This window comes from Trichosurus vulpecula, chromosome 6 (assembly GCF_011100635.1).
Source record: "Trichosurus vulpecula isolate mTriVul1 chromosome 6, mTriVul1.pri, whole genome shotgun sequence".
NCBI lineage: Eukaryota > Metazoa > Chordata > Mammalia > Diprotodontia > Phalangeridae > Trichosurus > Trichosurus vulpecula.
In genome coordinates, this window is record NC_050578.1 from 211,574,918 (window position 1) to 211,593,773 (window position 18,856).

At 38.8% G+C, this 18,856-nt stretch overlaps 1 protein-coding gene across 1 annotated transcript in view; it reads left to right on the forward strand.

The window, feature by feature from the left end:
- The window catches only part of NELFA (negative elongation factor complex member A), a 37,530-nt gene that overhangs the window by 2,053 nt on the left and 16,621 nt on the right, over positions 1-18,856 (forward strand). The window contains exons 2-3 of the mRNA XM_036764102.1: positions 15,565-15,736; positions 17,650-17,811. Of these exons, the coding sequence (XP_036619997.1) occupies positions 15,565-15,736; positions 17,650-17,811 (334 nt within the window). The remainder of the gene's footprint in view (positions 1-15,564; positions 15,737-17,649; positions 17,812-18,856) is intronic.

Here is an 18,856-nt window from a genome sequence, read left to right on the forward strand (position 1 = left end):
GTGTTGCTCTTTAAAAAAGCAGTGGAAAAAGAAAATAACCATTGTTGGCTATCCTAATATAGAAAACATTTTTAGTATTGAGAATGCCAGGTTTTTACCAGAGAAGTTAGATCTATTAGGATTATTCAATTCAGCCGACCTTTATTAAATACACCTGTGTGCACTAGAGTTTCTTGAGGCAAATAGTGTTGAATTGTAGTGTTTAATAAGAAGTAGGAGAAGAGGAACTTGAAATAGTTCTGAACTTGGCATGCCCAGAGACAGCTGCTGCATCTGACTGGGCTGCAGTAAGATTCTTCATGGTCTCAGGCCAAAGGTAGGGCTCCCTGGGAGATTTTAGAAATGCTTAGAAGAGAATTAGCTTCAAGTCGACTAGACTGTGGGTGGAATCAAATTCTTGTTCCTACCGTAGGATTGTTGGTGGAGGGAGGTCTTTGTGTTTTTAGTTCAATGTTTATACTATGACGATGTGGCACCATAGGGGTGGACTTGGAAGTTGTTAGGAAGATTTGGGTTCATTGCCCATGTTGGACTCTTCATGGCTGTACTGGTATAAGCTTGGACAAAGGTAGAAGATAATCATTATGCTTTAGGTAGTCCCTGATCCTTGCTTGTTTTCCCTCTCTTAAAACGTTTTGTGAGATGCCAAAAGATGACAATGATGTGGAGAGACTGAACAGCTCACAATGCTCAGTAGGTACTGTATTGATTATCTGTGAAATCTAAGATGACAGAGGAGAAAATTTGGGAACCGTTGGTTGGTTTGTAACTTATTTATGAGATTGTAAACTCATGGGGAAGCAGCCATTGCCATTTTTACTTTTGTGTCACCAGTATCTTCCCATATAGTAGGCACTTAATGTTTATTGACTTAATCTTATGTTGTCTAGTACAGGGGGTCTTCACTTTTTTTGTGTCCTGGACCTCTTTGGCAGTCTGGCGAAGCCTAGGATCTCCTTCTCAGAACTGTGTTTTTAAATGCATAAAATAAAATGCATAGAATTACAAAGGAAATCAGTTACTGAAATAGTTATCAAGAAATATTTTTTTTTAAGTTCATGAATGCCAGGTTATAAACTCCTGGTCTAGCATTAATTTTTTAAATTAACTTAAACTTCATTAAGAACACTTTAAAGAAAATGTTCCCTAGTAAATTAGTGCTATAGATTTTGTAACATTGACCCCAAAAGAATTCCTTTTTCTCCAGTACCTTTGAATAAGTATCGCAGCGAGTCTTTATGCTAAAGTAGACCTTGAAGATCTGTGTAAGGTTAATCTAGGAAGAAATTAATTTAATGAGGTTATGAGAAGGAAAACAAGTAAACCTTTGTTTAAGACTGAGACTTCTTCAGAGGATTGAGGTTGAGAGGTGGTTTCAGAATAGCCTGAGCCAATCAAATAATCTTTGAGATACTAAGACCTAATCACTCATGCTCAATGATGTAAGAAGAAATCATCAAATATACTGTCCTAAGACATGTCCCAGTTAATCTCAAAGGGATGTTAATGAGTAGGTCCACACACATTATACAGAGGTTCAATCCAAATCCCAAAGGCTCTGTTCCCAGAAACTTCTGCAAGGTGACCCGATCAACTCTGAAGGCCTAAAGTGCATTAGGCACTTACTATGTACAAGGCATTGTTACATAATCCAAACTCCTCATTTTAGAGCTGAGACCAAGACCTCCAGATAGGTTGGAGCCCAGCCTTAATATGGCAAGATGTGTTTAGTGTTCGCCAAAATATTCTCAAAAATATGTTAAACTCCTCTAATTGTTTTTACCACAAAGGGAAATAGTTATGATGAGGAGGACATTTTTATTTTATGTTATGTTTATTTTACTGCCTCTAGGATAAAATGAAAATTATTTTAGCCTGACATCTAAAGTCCTCCACAATTTGTCTACAACCTGTCTTTCTAGACTCATTTCACATTACTCCCCTTATTGGCTGTGCTTTCCCAAAGAATTTTACTACTCCCCATTCCCCACCTCTGGTTTCTGTACATTTGCATAAGCCATACTCCCTCTTCCCCTAAGATTCATTTTCTACTTATCTTTCCCTTTCAAAATTCTTTTCTTGCGCAGTCACTTCCATAATTGCCAATCTACTTATTAGCATGCTCTCCTTTTTCAAACATCTATGTTATCTACTTATTTTTTTTCCAATTTTAAAAACATTTTTATTTAAAGTTTTGAGTTCCAAATTCTATCCCTCTCTACCTCTTTCCCCTCCCTCCTCCTTGAGGTATGGTAAGCAATCAGATATAGGTTATACTTGTGCAGTTATGTAAAACATTTACCATACTAGTCATTTGTACAAGAAGACTGAAATTTTAAGTGAAAAATAGCAAGCTTCAGTCTGTATTCAGTCAGTATCAGTTCTTTGTGTGGAGGTGGATAGTATGCGTCATCATTAGTCTTTTGAAATTGTCTTGGATCTTTGTATTTCTGAGAATACCTAAGGTATTTACAATTCTTCATGGAACAGTATTTCTGTTACTGTGTAAAACATTCTCTTGGTTCTGTTTATTTCAATGTGCATCCGTTCATTTAAGTCTTTCCAAGTTTTTCTGAAACCATTCTGCTTGTCATTTCTTATAGCACAATAATATTCCATTGCAATCTTTTACCACAGCTTGCTTAGCCATTCCCCAGTTGATGGACATCCCTTTGATTTCAATTCTCAGCTACCACAAAAAGAGCTGCTCTAAATATTTTTGTACAAATAGGTCCTTTTCCCTTTTTTTGGATGTCTTTGGGATAGAGACCTAGCAATAGTATTACTGGATCAAAAGGCATGCACAGTTTGATAGCCCTTTGGGCATAGTTTCAAATTGTTCTCCAGAATGGTTGGATCAATTTACAACTCCACGGACAGCGCATTAGTATCCCACTTTTCCCACATTCCCTCCATCTAACATTTTCCTTTTTTTTGTTACGTTAGCCAATCTGATAGGTGTGAAGTGGTACCTCAGACTTGTTTTAATTTACATTTCTCTAATCAGTAGTGATTTAGAGCATTTTTTCATATGACTATAGAGAGCTTTGATTTCTTCATCAAAAATTGCCTGTTTGTATCCTTTGACCTTGTATCCATTGGGGAATGACTTGCGTTTTTATAAATTTGACTCAGTTCTCTATATATTTAAGAAGTGAGGTCTTTATCAGAGATACTTGTTACAAAAATTTTTTTCCCTAGTTTTCTTTCCTTATTTTTTGGTTGCATTGGTTTTGTTTGTGCCAAAACATTTTCCTTTTATATAATCAAAATGATCTATTTTATATTTTGTAATGCTCTTTGTATCTTCTTTGGTCCTAAATTCCTCCTTTATTCATAAATCTGACAGATACATATCTCTCTTTATGTGTAAATCATGTACCCATTTTGATCTTATGTTCGTGCATATACACACACACACACACACAAACACACACACACACACACACACACACACAGTGAGACATTGATTTCTAATTAGTTTCTGACATACTGTTTTCCAGTTTTCTCAGGAGTTTTTGTCAGATAATGAGTTTTTGTTCCAAAAGCTTGGATCATTGGGTTTATCTTATACTAGATTGGTATAATTTGTACCTAATCTGTTCCACTGATCCACCACTCTATTTATTAGGCAGTAGCAGATTGTTTTGATAATTACCACTTTACAATATAGTTTAAGATCTGGTATTGCTAGACCACCTTCTTTTGCGTTTTTTTATTGATTCCCTTGTTATCTTTGAGCTTTTGTTCTTCCAGATGAATTTAGTTATTGGTTTCTTTTTCCTAGCTCTGTAAAATAATTGAATAAATAGATTGATTTAGGTAGAATTGTGATTTTTATTATATTGGCTTGGCCTATCCATGAGCAACTAATATTTTTACAGTTGTTTAGATCTCCCTTTATTTATTTGTGTGGAAAGTGTTTTGTAGTTGTGTTCATATAGTTTCTGGGTTTATCTTGGCAAGTAGACTCCCAAGTATTTTATATTGTCTACAGATATTTTAAATGGAATTTCTCTTCCTGTCTCTTGCTGCTGGACTTTGTTGGTGATATAGAGAAATGCTGATGATTTGTGTGGGTTCATTTTGTATCTTAAACTTTCTAAAAGTTGGTAACAATTTCAAGTAGTTTTTTAATTGATTCTCTAGATTTTCCAAGTATAACATGATATCATCTGCAAAGAATGATAGTTTTGTTTCCTCATTACCTCTTCTAATTCCTTTGTCTTGTTGCTATAGCTAACATTTTTAGTACAATACTGATAATAGAGGTGATAATGAGATGCTTGCTTCACCCCTGATTGTATTGGAAAGGCATACGAACCTAGCTTATCCCCATTACAGATAATGCTTGCTGATGGTTTTAGATAAATATTACTTATCTTTTTTTGAAGGTAAGCTCCATTTATTCCTATGCTCTCTAGTGTTTTTAATTGGAATGGGTGCTGTATTTTGTCAAAGGCTTTTTCTGCATCTGTTGAGATAATCATGATTTCTGTTGGTTTTGTTATTGATGTGGTCAGTTATGTTGATAGTTTTCCTAATATTGAACCAGCCCTGCATTCCTGGTATAATTGTGTTATAGTGCTATAATCTCTTTGCTAGTATTTTACGTAAAATTTTTGCATCAATATACATGAGGGAAATTGGTCTATAATTTTCTTTCTCTGTTTTGGCTTTTCCTGGTTTGGGTATCAGCACCATATTCGTGTAGTAAAAGGAGTTTGGTAGGACTCCTTCTTTGCCTATTTTTCCCAAATAGTTTATATAGTGTTGGGATTAGTTGTTCTATAAATGTTTAGTAGAATTGACTTTTGAATCTCTCTGGTCCTGGGGAGTTTTTCTTAGGAAGTTCATTTATGGCTTGTTCAATTTCTTTTTCTAAAATTGGGTTATTTAAATATTTTGTTTCTTCTTCAGTTAATACGGATAAATTATATTTTTGTAGATATTCTTCCATTTCATTTAGATTGTCAAATTTATTGGCATATAGTTGGACAAAATAACTCCTCACAGTTGTCTTAATTGCCTCTTCATTGGTGATGAATTCACCACTTTCATTTTTGATACTACCAATTTGGTTTTCTTCTTGCCTTTTTTTCGTCAAATTAACCAGTGGTTTATGTATTTTGTTGGTGGTGGTTTTCTCCATAAAACCAGCTTCTAGTTTTATTTATTAGTTCAATGGTTTTCTTGCCTTTAATTTCATTAATCTCTCATTTGAGTTTCAGGATTTTCAATTTGATGTTTAATTGGGATTTTTAATTTGTTCTTTTCCTAGTTGTTTTAGTTGCATACCCAACTCATGGATCTACTTTTTCTCTCTTTTATTGAAATAGGGAATTAGAGATAAATTTTCCCCTAAGTACCACTTTGGCTACATTCCATAAATTTTGGTATGTTATCTCGTTGTCATTTTCTTTAATGAAATTATCAGTTGTTTCTATGATTGGTTCTTTGAACCACTTGTTTTTAGGATTAGATTATTTCCGATTAATTTTTTATCTCTTTCTATTGACCATTATTGAATATAATTTTTATTGCATTATGACCTGAAAAGGGTGTGTTGACTATTTTTGATTGTGAGGTTTTTGTGTCCTAACATGGTCAGTTTTTGTGTAGGTGCCATGTACTGCTGAGAAAAGGGTATATTCCTTTCTATTCCCATTCATTTCTCCAGAGATCTGTCAATCTAACTTTTCAAGAATTTAATTCACCCACTTATCTTCTTTCTTGTTTATCTTTTGGTTAGATTTATCTAGTGCTGAGGGGCGAAGGTTGAGGTCCCCCTCTAGTATAGTTTTATTATCTGTTTGTTCCTATAATTCATTCAACTTCTTCAAAAATTTAGATGCCTTACCATTTGGTGCATATATGTTTAATAGTGGTATGGTTTCATTGTTGTCTGTGGTACCTTTCAGCAAGATATAATCTCCTTCTTTATCTCTTTTAATTAGATCTACTTTTGCTTTGTCTGATGTAGTGATTGCCACCCCTGCTTTCTTTGCTTTAGGTGAGGTATAACAGATTCTGTTCCAGCCCTTTACCTTTACCCTATGTGTGTTTCTCTGCTTCAGATGTGTTTCTTGTAAGCAACATATTGTAGGATTCTGGTTTTTAAACCATTCTGCTATCTGCTTCTGTTTTATGGGTAAGTTCATCCCATTCACGTTTATAGTTATGATAACTATATGTTTCCCTCCATGCTATTTTTTGCTTGTTTATCACCACCCCTTACCCCACTCCCATCCTTTCACTCCTCACAAGTGGTTTACTTCGAATCATCTCCTTCCTCAGTATACCCTCCCTTTTATCAGTCCCCCCTCCCCCTTCTATTATCCCCATTCCTTTTTACTTCTTATAGGGTAAGATAGATTTCTGTATCCAACTAAGCATATATCCCTCTTTGAGCCAGTTTTGATGAGACTAAGGTTTAAGCTTTGCCTACCCCCATCTTCCCCTCTATTATAATAGCCTTTTCATGCCTCTTTTATGTGGGATAATTTACCCCACTCAGTCTCTCCCCCTCCTTCTTCCAGTGCAGTTTTCTTTTTTACCTCTTTATTTTGTTTTTTGAGGTACCATCACATTGAAGTCACCTTATATCCATACCCTCTGTCTACATATACTCCTTCTAGTTGTATTTATAGTAATAAAATTAAGAGTCAGAAATATTATCTTGCCACACAGAAATAGAAAGTCTTACCTTACTGAATTTTTCATGTTTTCTCTTGTTTCTTTTTTGCCTTTTTATGTTTTCCTTGAGTCTTGTATTTAGAGATCAAATTTATTATTCAGTTCTGGTCTTTTAATTAGAAATGCTTACAAGTCTTCTTATTTCATTAAATGTCTATTTTTTTTCCTGGAAAGATTATATTCAGTTTTGTTGGGTAGGTGATTCTTGGTTGTAATCCTAATCCCTTTGCCTTCCAGTACATCATATTCCAAGTCCTCTAATGCTTTAATATGGAAGCTGCTAAATCCCATATAATCCTGAGTGTAGTAGCGCCATGATATTTGAATTGGGTGGTGTTTTTTTGGGTGCTTGCAATATTTTCTCCTTGATCTGTGAATTCTGGAATTTGACTATGATATTTCTGGGAGTTTTCATTTTGGGATCTCTTTCAGGTGGTAATCAGTGGATTCTTTTAATTTCTAATATATCAAGGCAGCTTTTTTTGATAATTTCTTGAAAGGTGTTGTTATATTATCTACTTTCTAGGTCAGTTTTTTCCCCCAATAGAAACGTCACATTTTCTTTAACTTTACTTTTGTTTTAACATGTCTTGATGTCTCATATTCATTAGTTTCCACTTGTTCAATTCTAATTTTTAAGGAATTATTTTTTCAGTGAGTTTTTGTACTTCCATTTCCATTTGGCCATTTCTATTTTTTAGGGAGTTAATTGCCTCAGTAAAGTCTTGTGTTATCTTTTCCCATGCTATTGACTCTTTTTTCATGATTCTATTGCATTACTCTTACTTCTTTTCCCAGTTTTTCTTCTATTTCTTTAATTTGCTTTTTAAAATCCTTTTTAAACTTTTCTAGGAATTATTTTTGGGCCTGAGAAATTACATTTTTATTTGAGGCTTTACATGTAGCCATTTTGGCAGTATTGTTCTCTGGTGAGTTTATGCCTTGACCCTCCCTATCACCACAGTAACTTTCTATAGTCAAGCTTTTTTTTATTTTGTTTTTGTTTATTTTTCTGCTTTTTTTTTTTTTTTTTGGTGACTTGGTGTTTTTATGTGAGAGTTGGGCTCTGATCCTTCTCTGTCCCAAGCTTTTTGTGCTGGGGCTCAGGGTCTTATTGTTGGCTTTCACTGGGCTTCAGGGTTTAGCTGCTTGCTTGCTGTGGTGGGTGGGCTTCCCTTCTGGTTTGTATTGGGGAGTGGTGCCTCTCTATTGGCCTCCCCAGGGTGTGGGGTTTTAGTTGCTGGCCTGCTCCAGAGGTGGGGCCCTGCTATTAGGTTACTATAGAAACAGGGTCTCTCTGCTGGTAGGCCACAAGGGCAGGGCTTCACTACTGGTCAGCAATGGGGTCAAGGCCTCTCTGCTCACTTGTGCTGGGATGGGGTGGTTGGGGGTGGGGGATAGGGGCCTTGCTGGTAGATTGCCCCAGGTTTGGAGCAGGTCCCTTGCTGTGAGGCTGACCTTACTCCCCTCCCACCCCAGTGAGACAGACCTTTCCTGTTGATCTGGTAAGCTACTTCCCTGCTCCTAGATCAATTCTGAGGTGGTTTTTTAATTGTTTGGAGGAAATTTGGTAGGGCTTCAGAGGTTCCTTCCTCAATGCCTCAATGCCATCTTGGCATTGAAAGTCTGTACTTATCCTTTTAAAACCTGAGTTGGTTGGTAAATTCTCCATACATCCACGTTGACGTTTTCAGACAACTTAGGCCCAGCCTTGAAGGCAAGCTAGGATTCTGAAAGGCAAAAATGCACAAAGAACTCACTAACCAACTTAGATTTTTTTAAAAATTCATTTTTTACTTTTTTTTTAAATCAGTAAGAAATCTATCTTCTCACCCTTCCTACCTCAGCCCCTTCCCTACTAAGAGCAAAAGAAAAACAAACTCCATTACAAATACATATAGTTATTCAAAATAAATTTCTATACTGTCCATGTCCAAAAAATATTTGGGTCAGAAGAAGGACTTGAACCCCCCAGGTGTTCAGATACTTGCTTATTTTCTTGTCATTTACATCTTTATCTAAAATAGTCTTTAGAGCCTTCTCATCATGCTCTCTCTATATCTGTCTCTTCCAGTTCTCCTCCTCTCTGCCTGGGGCTCTTTTTTTCCCCCTCTCAGTCCAAAGCTCTCCACTTTTACATTTCTTCTAGGTCTGCTATCTTCCAAAATTTGCCTTTCTCTAAAACTCCTCCTTTGTCAATAGCTTCTGTTCCCAGCAAGCAACCTAATTGTGGTAGTAATAGCTTCACTAGCATCATATTTAAGTGTGTCCTCTGGCATCTTGTTTTCTGTTTTTACTGAGAAATAGCACAGTTTGATGACTAGATAGCCAGTGTTCTTCAGGTCCCTTCTCTGCCACATACTGACCTTATGATCTAGGTAAATCACTTAACCTCTCGATGCGTCAGGGCTGAGAAGGGAAGCTTATTCCAGAAGGTAGGATTTTACTTGAGACTTGAAGGAAGCTGGGGAAACCAGGAAGAATAAGTGAGGAAGGAAGAGCACTCTGGGCCTAGCTAGTGGAAATGCACTGAGGTGGGAGAGCAGTTTCTTGAGGAACATCAAGGAGATCATTGTTACTGGATCACAGAGTACATGGGAAGGGCGTGTGAAATGTGAGAAGATTGGGCAGGTAAGAAGGGACCTCATTATGAAGAACCTTAAAAACCAAACAGGTTTTTGTATTTGATGCTGGAGCTAATAGGGAGCCGCTGGAGTTTATTGAATGGGGGTAGGAGGGACCTGAATGTAAAGGATGATCACTTTGACAGCTTGGCGGGGGTGGGGGGGGGGTGGACTACAGTGGGGAAAAGACCCGAGGTAGGGAGACCAACCAGCAGTCTGTCGTTAAGCTCCAGGGACAAGTATCATGAGCACCTGCATAAGGGATGGAGGACAGAAGGGGGGCACATTGGAGAAGTTTTGTGAACATACAATTGACAGGATTTGGGGGATGAGAGAGGGGGCTGGGAGTTGAGTATGACACTGAGGTTGTGAGCCTGGATGACCAGAAGGATGGTGGTGCCTTCGACAGCAGTAGGAAGACTGGTAAGAAGAGGGGAGGGTTTGAAGGGATAAAGATAATGAGCTTAGTTTTGGACATGTTGGGTTTAAGATGTCTAATAGGCAGTTGAAAATTTGACATTGGGGTTAGGAGAGAGGTTAAGGCTGGATAAATAGATCTGAGAATCATCTATATAGAGATAATAATTGAATCCATGGGAGCTGATGAGATCACTAAGTAAAATAGTATAGAGGGCAGCTAGGTGGTGCACTAGATAGAGCTCTTGGCCTGAAGTCAGGAAGACCTGAGTTCAAATGTGGCCTCAGATACTTCTTAGCTCTGTGACCCTGGTTTGCCTCAGTTTCCTCATCTGTCAAATAAGCTGGAGAAGGAAATGGTAAACCACTCCAGTATCTCTGAAGAAAACCCCAAAAATGGAGTCATGAAGAGTTGGACTTGACTAAACAACAAAGAACAGAAGATGTTGTGGGATAGAACCATGGGGGAAACCCATAGTGAGTGGGCATTAATTGGATGAAGATTCAGCATAGGAGACTGAGAAGGAGGGGTTAGACAGACAGGAGGAGACAATAGAATATTTTTAAAAAGTGATCGTCAGTGTCAGAGGCCACAGAAAAGTCAAGAGAGATAAGGACTGAGAAAAACCTGTTAGATTGACAATTAGGAGATTGCATGATTAAGAGGCAGCTAAGTGGACAGTGGATAGATCACTGGGCCTGGAGTCAAGAAGAGCTGAGTTCAAAGAGTCACTGGCTGTGTGACCCTGGATAAGTCACTTGACCCTGTTTGCCTCTGTTTCCTCACCTGTAAAGTGAGCTGGAGAAGGAAATGGCAAACCACTCCAGTATCTCTGCCAAGAAAACCCCAAATGGGGTCACGAAGAATCAGACCTGACTGAAAACAATTGAACAACAACAGAAATCATTGGACACAGATTTCTGGCACATTATCAGGAGTCCCTTGCGGGCCTGACAGTCTGTGTGGACTGGAAAGGGGAAAGGGAATCAGCATTTATATGGTGCCTACTTTGTGACATACTATCTCACCTCTTAGGCACCGTCCTAAGTGCTTTTTACAAATATATCCTCATGGCCACCCTGTGAGGTGGGTACTATTATTATCATCCCTATTTTTAGTTGAGGAAACTGAGGCAGAGTCACACAGCTAGTAAGTGTCTGAGGTCAGATTGGAACTTAGGTGCTCCTGACTTCAGACCCAGCTTTGTCTACTGTGCTGCCGTCTGCCTCTGAATTGGGTGGGAGGAGGGGAAGGTGTTAGTGAAGAATGACCTGAGTGACTAGGCCTTTTCTTTCTTGGGCATTTTTTCCCGGTCATTGAACTGGCTTCTCGGTAGTTGTCAGAAAGTGATATGGTAGAAAAGCTAGGTGGAAAATGAAGGAGTTTGCACTTACTTCAGAAGGGTGGAGGTAGAAGCTATGGATCTGGGGCTGCTCCCAGGGAAGGCATGATAATGTTCTTGTGAGATACTTGTATTTAACTATATAGTGCTATAGAAATGTTGTTATTGTTGCTATTAATACCTCAGATGAATATCTAATTGTAATAGGGGGTAAGGAAAAAAATTTTAATTAGGTTCTCCTTCCATCCCCCCACCCCCAACAGGCAGGCAGTTCTCCTGGTTGTATATAAAGTTGAGGCAAGATGAAACCAAATGATCTTAAGATCCTTTTAACTGTTTGGTCTGGGAGTGTCTTTTTACTGAGTCATTTATATCTTGTCCATGCCATAACATTGGACTACTTGGATTTGGAAGACCTGAGTCTGCATCTTGTTATGTAACTGGCATGCTTGTTGTTGCTTTAAACTACAGGCCACTATAACATCTAGCTAGACACATTAAAGCTGGTAAGTTGTGTTAAAATGACTTAAAGAATCTTTTTCTGACATGTCATTATGTAGAGATGTTCTTATGCCAGGGGAATTCTGATTTGGCAGATTCTGCCAAGCTCAGAGCCAATGTCAGCAAGCATGTCTGTTATCCAAAGGATCCGAGTGGGTACGTTCAGAGAGGCTTATCACCTGGTTCACTTTTTGGTCACTGCAACACTCAGCTGGTTTACTAATTCTTAGACCTGTTAGGATATGCTTCAGGGGAGGAAGAACCCATTCTGATGAAATCACAGGTCATGGAAGTAGAGAATCAATCAAGAAGCATTTATTAAGCACCTAATAATATATGCTGAGCATTGGATTGAAGTCAGTGGAAATCAGTCAATAAACATTTATTAAGCACTTACTATATGCTAAGAGCTGGGAATACAAATACAGTAAAAAAAGATGGTCTCTGCCCTCAAGAAATTTGCAGCCTAATGGGGAAAGGCAGCACAGAAAAGGGAGCTAACCAATCATATCTGGTAAATGAGTTGTATATGCTAGTGTGGCATTTATCCTCACACTGGTCCTGTAAGATTAGATAGTAAAAATATTATCTAGTGCCCTTGTAATTTTATACTCTTTATCTTTAACTACATTTAGTAAGCCTCAGCATCTAGAGATCCCAAATCTTTTAAAAGTCACCATAAACCTTAAAAGTAGTGAAGTGTACCATATCTAAGAGTCAGGAAACAAGCCATCAATGTGGGTGACATGAGCAGCGAAAAACTGCAATGACTAATCTGTTGTTTTTTAAAATGAGAGTGAAACTGTGACCATGTGCACATAGCTGTGGGGCAGAAACTCCCAAAATAAAACTGACAAGCCACTGTGGTTGTTTTTTGAGTGGTTGGAAGGTGAGCTTTTAAAGAATATTCTGGTTTCTGGTGGAAATACACTTTTTTTTTTAACAGGAATTTAAAAGAACCTCAGATACTACCTTCTGTAGGATGTGTGCCTGACATTGGGCTTGGGGAGTGAGATGTGTTTCAAGAAATTGTGGATCAGGATACAAAGTATTTTTGCCTGTGGATTTACCTAAGGTCACAGTCAGTTAGTGATAGACCTGAATCTCCTAACTCCTCCCTGTAGTATTTTTCCTACTTATACCTCAGCCAACTCCTTGAGGAAAAGCTGTCAGGAAGCAGATGAAGCATTTTTTCAGTTGTTTTTCCCTTGCACAGGTAGCCAAAGAAAACATGTAAGAAGAGACCACATCAAACTAAGTCTTTATAAAGTTTGTCAGTTTCAGGCACTCACTTTCTTCATATTTTGTAAATATGAAACTTGGTCACTTTTGGATAACTGCCTGAACAGGAGACAGGCTGCCCAGTGCCCACGTACCTACTCCAGTGAAACCCCAAAGTACTAGAATGAATAAGGATCAAGAAATCATCTGCCACACCAAAACCACATAGTCATCCAGAAGCCCCCAGGCAAGCCCCTTTCATGCCTCCAACCTTCCTGAAGCAAAAACAGCTGAAACCAAACCCTGCCATTGCAGGATAGCCTCTCACCATAATCAGAGAAACAACACAAGGGGCTTGCAAGGCTCTGTCTAAAGACAGCAGGAGGGGAGGGCTTTCCTGAGAAGGCTGATTGTCAGGAAACTTGGGAGTCCCAAAGAGGGGGAGCAAATAACCTGGTGCCCCCCCCATTGCATCCCCGCAGTATACAGACTGGGAAGGCTCAGGTCCGAGGTGGTCTGAGATTCCTAACAACTTGTCCCGAGATACCGAGGAGAACACCGAAGGCCCAACATTCTCAGTCTAAAAGATCCAGGGGGCCCAACCATGGAGGTGGAGGTCAACACAGGAACCCAAAACAAGATAAAGCAGGGCTGACCACCTCTCCCAAAAGGACAGTAGAGCAATAGTTTTTCCCTGGCACAAAGCCACAGGTCAGGAGCTAGAGAAATAAGTAAATGAAAGAAAACACCTACCAGCCTCAAAAATTATTACAAATTTAATTCTGTAACCTGTAAGTGCAAATATTCAAAGGAAACAATGGATTTTCCCAAGGATTGCATCAATACATGAAAGAAATTAAGATTAAAAATGGAATAAAAAGATTTTGAAAGAACTGGAGGAAGAACAGCCTTGGATGCTATATTTCAAGAAAACATAAGTGAAAATTGCCCATATCTATTAGGACCAAAGGGCAAAGGAAGAATCTACCACTCACCTCCCGAAAGGAGCCCCAAAAAGAAAAGTCCAAGTTATGTCATAGCCCAAATCCAGAGCTCAAAGGAAAAATATAGCTGGGATCCAGAAAGAAGCAGTTCAGTTATAAAGGAACTACTGGCACAATCACATAAAATCTGGCAGCTTCCACAAAGACCAAAAAAAAAGCAACTTAATAAGTAAGCTTTTATTAAGTGCCTACTATGTGCCAGGTGCTGTTTAAACCTGGGGATACAAAAAAAGGCAAAGGACACTTCAAGCCCTTAGGGCGCTCACGGTCTAATTAATAAACAGGTTCTTAAAGTTCATTTATTTAACAAAAGGCGAGACTTAAAGTAGTTTATATTTTAGAGATTGAGATCAGAAATTAGTTGTAGTCCTTATATGCAAAAGAGATGTGTATGAATGTGTCCAGTACGTACAGACTTTGATGTGTGCCTGTATTGCTGTAGGCAACAGTAACAGCATCTCCTTAGCATTTGCTTTTATTTCATATTAGAACTAACCCTTTGGGATTAGTTGGGGACTTTTTTAAGCTTAAATTTGTTTTCTTTCTGACAGGCTTTATGTCTTTGAATAAGCAGCATAGTGTAATCGGAAGAGGATTGAGTTTGGAGTCAGAGGACCTGATTCTGGCACTTGGTACCACTGGTGGAGCAAATCCCTTTATCTCTCCAGGCCTTTATTCAGTTTCTTAATCTGTAAAATCACTGGGTTGCACTAAATGCTCTCTAATGGTTCTTTCCAGCTCTAAATCCATATATGATTTTCGGATCCTACGGTTTGGTTTTGGCTAAAATACAGAACAAGTGATTTTTCAGAAGTAAAGAATCAAAACAACTCTTTAATTAAAAAAACAACAACCTCTTTTTATGATTTAGGCTCCCTGCTTCATGGGTAGAGAGTTGTAAAGTAGGATAGTTAGTGGTCTGTGTTTGCAGAGTCAGCGCTTTCAAGTAATGCTGTTTTCTTGCTGCTGGGAGTCTAGTCCTGTAGGAAGGATTGCTGCTAGTGCTGCAGAAGGGGCTTGATGTTCCCATTAAAATTTTGGAATTAAGAGTTATTGTTTGGGATTAGCTGTCATCATGGAAAAATAGAATTAGTTCCTATTTCTGTAGAACTATCTGGTTTTAAATCTGTTGCCTGAAACAGGAACATTGCTGTCCTTTTTATGGACTCTAAAGCTGTGTTTTGAATTTAGGCTTGAAGTAAGGAAACATTTCCTAAAAATTAGCGTTCCTCCTCCAGAAGAGGTTTCCCCATCCCCATTAGAAGTCTTCTAGCAAAGGTTGGGTCACTGCTTGTTGAGTGTATTGTACATAAGATTCTTCTTAGGAAGGAGGTGGACCAGATGGCCTCTGAGGTCCCTTCCAACTCTGAAATTCTGTAGTGTGGGTGCCTAGTAAGGACTTCTCTAGTTTACCATTATCTTGGAGCCTCGAAGCCCTCTCTTCCTTAGAGCAAACAATCCAGCAGGAAAAAGCTACTGTCAAATGGACACTTAAAACCTACGTTTATATGGTGCTTTACTATTTACAAAATGCTTCCTGTCTACTGCCCTTCAAGGTAGGTCTGCAACTAATATTAATGTTTTACGGTGAGGAAATAGAGGCTAAGAAAGTTGATTCATCTTTTAGCTTAAATAATCTTGAGTAAGGAACACATTTTAGCCATTATTTGTACAAGTCATACATAAGATTTGGTATGTTTTTGTCATTTCTGCTTAGAATTGTTTCCAACTTACTTTTTCCTCTTTTCCCCCCATCAGATGAAAGGAGCATTGACTGAAATTATCCAGCTTGCAACCTTGGATTCAGACCCTTGGGTCTTAATGGTAGCTGATATTTTAAAATCCTTCCCAGATACCGGTTCACTTAACCTTGATCTTGAAGAACAGAATCCCAATGTTCAGGATATTTTAGGAGAGCTTAGAGAAAAAGGTATGTTGTGTTTTCATTGAATTGGGGGAATCTGGTTAGGTGTGTGTTTTCTTCATTTAAAGTGGATTGTCCTACTTCTGTCACAGTTGACACCTTGTAGTTCAAGCAGTCTCCCTTTTTACAAGTAAAGAGGAAATACAGGATTTCAGTTTTCCAGAGACACAGTCCAGTGCTTCTAGGAAGAAGGAAATAAAAACCTAAGGCTTAGTATTTTAAGTTGGTCTGTCAAAGGCTACAGATGCATCCCAAACTTAAAACCAGATCGTTTTGAAGTTGGAGGCAATCTTAGAGATCATGTGGGTCAACTCCCTTAATGATCCCTTGTGTCATCATTGGTATACTTAATTTGTGGTGTCATCCGAGTGGTTATCAGAAACTGACCATGCCTCTTCATCCTGTCATTCTTGGTAGAGGACTTCTGTCTGGGTCTTCTTACCACTGCACTCTGTACCAGTACAGACCTTGTGCTATTCATCAGTTATTCCTTGTCCATGCTGTGTGGTTGACCCATCTGCCTTTCCTGTCCTACATTTTCTCAATTGAGGAAACCAATAACTGGCCTTTCTTGGATTTGTTTGCATTTCTTTTTCTTTAAAATAGCAGAGTTGACCATGTTGCGGGGTGGGGGGACGGGGGAGAACAAGAACAAATGGACAGCCTATGGGTCCCCTCTGGCCCATTTATGGGAAGACATGGATGAAAATTGCCCAGGATGGGCAGGCGTGGATGGGTCACCACTCAAATTTTTGGAGAGATTGCTCACATCAGTTTAGATCACAGGTTTAGTGGAGCACTAGTGTCCAACTCGGACAGAAACAGGGGCTGCTAAGCCATGCGTAAGGATCTCTGTGGAAAGGGTGAGGGTAGGGGTGTTGACTTAGTTTTAAAATGTAATATCTATATTTTGTTATATTTTTGTTTATTTTTTAAAATAGTTCCCAGTTACATTTTAATCTAATTTGGGCTGCACTTGGTTTGACACCCCTGTACTGGAGTAACTATGTATAGCCTCCTGAGGCTTTACTCTGTGTGCTAACTTCCTTTTTTCCATACTTTAAGGATGTCTCCCTTTTGTGTAGTAGGTTGGAATGGATAGCCTCTCTGTAGACTTCAGAATGTTAAAGAGCTCCCTCAATCTCCTTCCCACCACCCAAAAAAAAAAACCCTTTGTTTTTCCTTCCTAAAGCATCCAAGTCTTTTTAGTTTGTCATGTTAGGAAATGAGGAGCACAATGAACAAAGCCATGAATTGTGTGTCATTACTGACAGTAGTAGTCCCATTTCCCTTCAGCTAAAGAACTCCTTCCTTGACCAGTGCTGTTAGCATATGGAAGTTCTTGATGAGCCTTGGCTCAATGGATAAATGACAATGGATAAAAGACTTCTCAAACACACAGTTTCATATCATAAGGAACTGTGTTCAAGGCAGAAGCTCTTATTAGACAGATATGAAGGTGCTGTGTTCAAGGAAGAAGCCCTTACTAAATAGACAAATACTAGCATGAGGATTAAGTAGGAGCTTTTGTAGAGTCTTTTTTGAACCCCAGTGTAATTAAGCACCCCTGAGAAGCTCTTTGGAAGCAAAAGGTGCTAAAGATTATTTACAAAACTAAGAGGTAGTATGAGTATTAGAGTTACAGCCTTTCATATATTTGACTGATTTCTTGTTTGTTTCTGAAATCACCAAAGTCACCATGTATTTCTGTAGTTACTTTGAACTACTTAGGTTAACTTGTGATTCATTGATTGTGGTGAAGGCAATACAAAATGTGAAGTTTGTAGGTGAGATAGTACATCTTTTCGTTACATAGATCATTATAATTTTAAACTACAACTTTCATTGTGATTTACCTTGCATATCAACTGTAAGAGAACTGCATGTCCTAATGTATTGTCTTGCTCTTTACTGAACAGTTAGCGAGTGTGAAGCATCTGCTATGTTGCCTTTGGAGTGTCAGTACTTGAACAAAAATGCCTTGACCACACTTGCTGGACCACTCACGCCCCCTGTGAAGCATTTTCAGCTGAAAAGAAAGCCGAAAAGTGCCACTCTGAGAGCAGAGCTCTTGCAGAAATGTAAGTGGAGGTGTACGTCTAGGAAATCAGGCATCTAGGGTTTGTGTGATAGAAATCTCAGTTGTATTTTTATATGTGGGGAAATGTTGTACGTTTTATGGAAAAGTAAACACTGCTTGGGTGCAGGTGTATCATGACCTTTTGTTCTGTTTCAGAAGCCCCCTTGAATGTGTGGTTAAAGCAACCAGGTCTTTTTTTCATAAAAGCAAAATTAGAACAAGTTGCCTTCACAGCAGGAAATCTCAGCATCCACTTTTGCTGTTTCCCAGGTTTAGATTTAGAAAGCCAAGGCAAGTTGTCATACGATTCATTTGAGCTGGAAGGGGCCGGAGAGGTCGTCTTTGCCAATCCCTGTTGGACAGGGTTCTAAGTGTGCCTTTGTTCATCTCTGTGTTCTCATTATCTAGCATAGCACAGTGAGGGTTATATATCCTTAATAAATGTTTGTTGGATCGAATTGACAGATGAAGAAGTTGAGGTCCAGAGATGTATGGGACTTGCCAAAAAGTTCCACAGCGGGCTCATGACAGCTTTGGGCCCATGTTACACAGAAAGTAGCATACCTTCACTTTCAATTAAAAGCTCCCTAAATAATATTTTTGTTTGTTGGGGTCCAGAAATGTGATGTTTATTAATGTGGAACACTCCCTTCACTAATGAGCAACTTGTTTGTAAGTTGGACAGTCACCTGGAGCCTTGGCTCCATGAATGAATTCGGAGACTTGTGAAGCAGCAGCAGGGTTTGTTTGGTAAGGAGCTCTTTCTGGTGAAGGCAGGAGCTCTTATTAGACAGCAGCTGATAACTAACTATAGGAACAGGTCCTCCCTCTCCTCTCCACTGCTCTGTGAGCATGGCCCTGGGGTACCAGGATCCGTCGTGTCAGAGGAAGGAGTTGACCCAGGCTGACTCAAAAGCTGTCCTCAGCCTTCTGTGCCACGGTCCTTTCAAAGAATACTTTACCGTATCATGTACCGGAGCTGGAAGAAAATCAGGGGAATCTGCATAGGAATGCTGGATGGGAGTCTGACTGAGTGGGTTCAAATG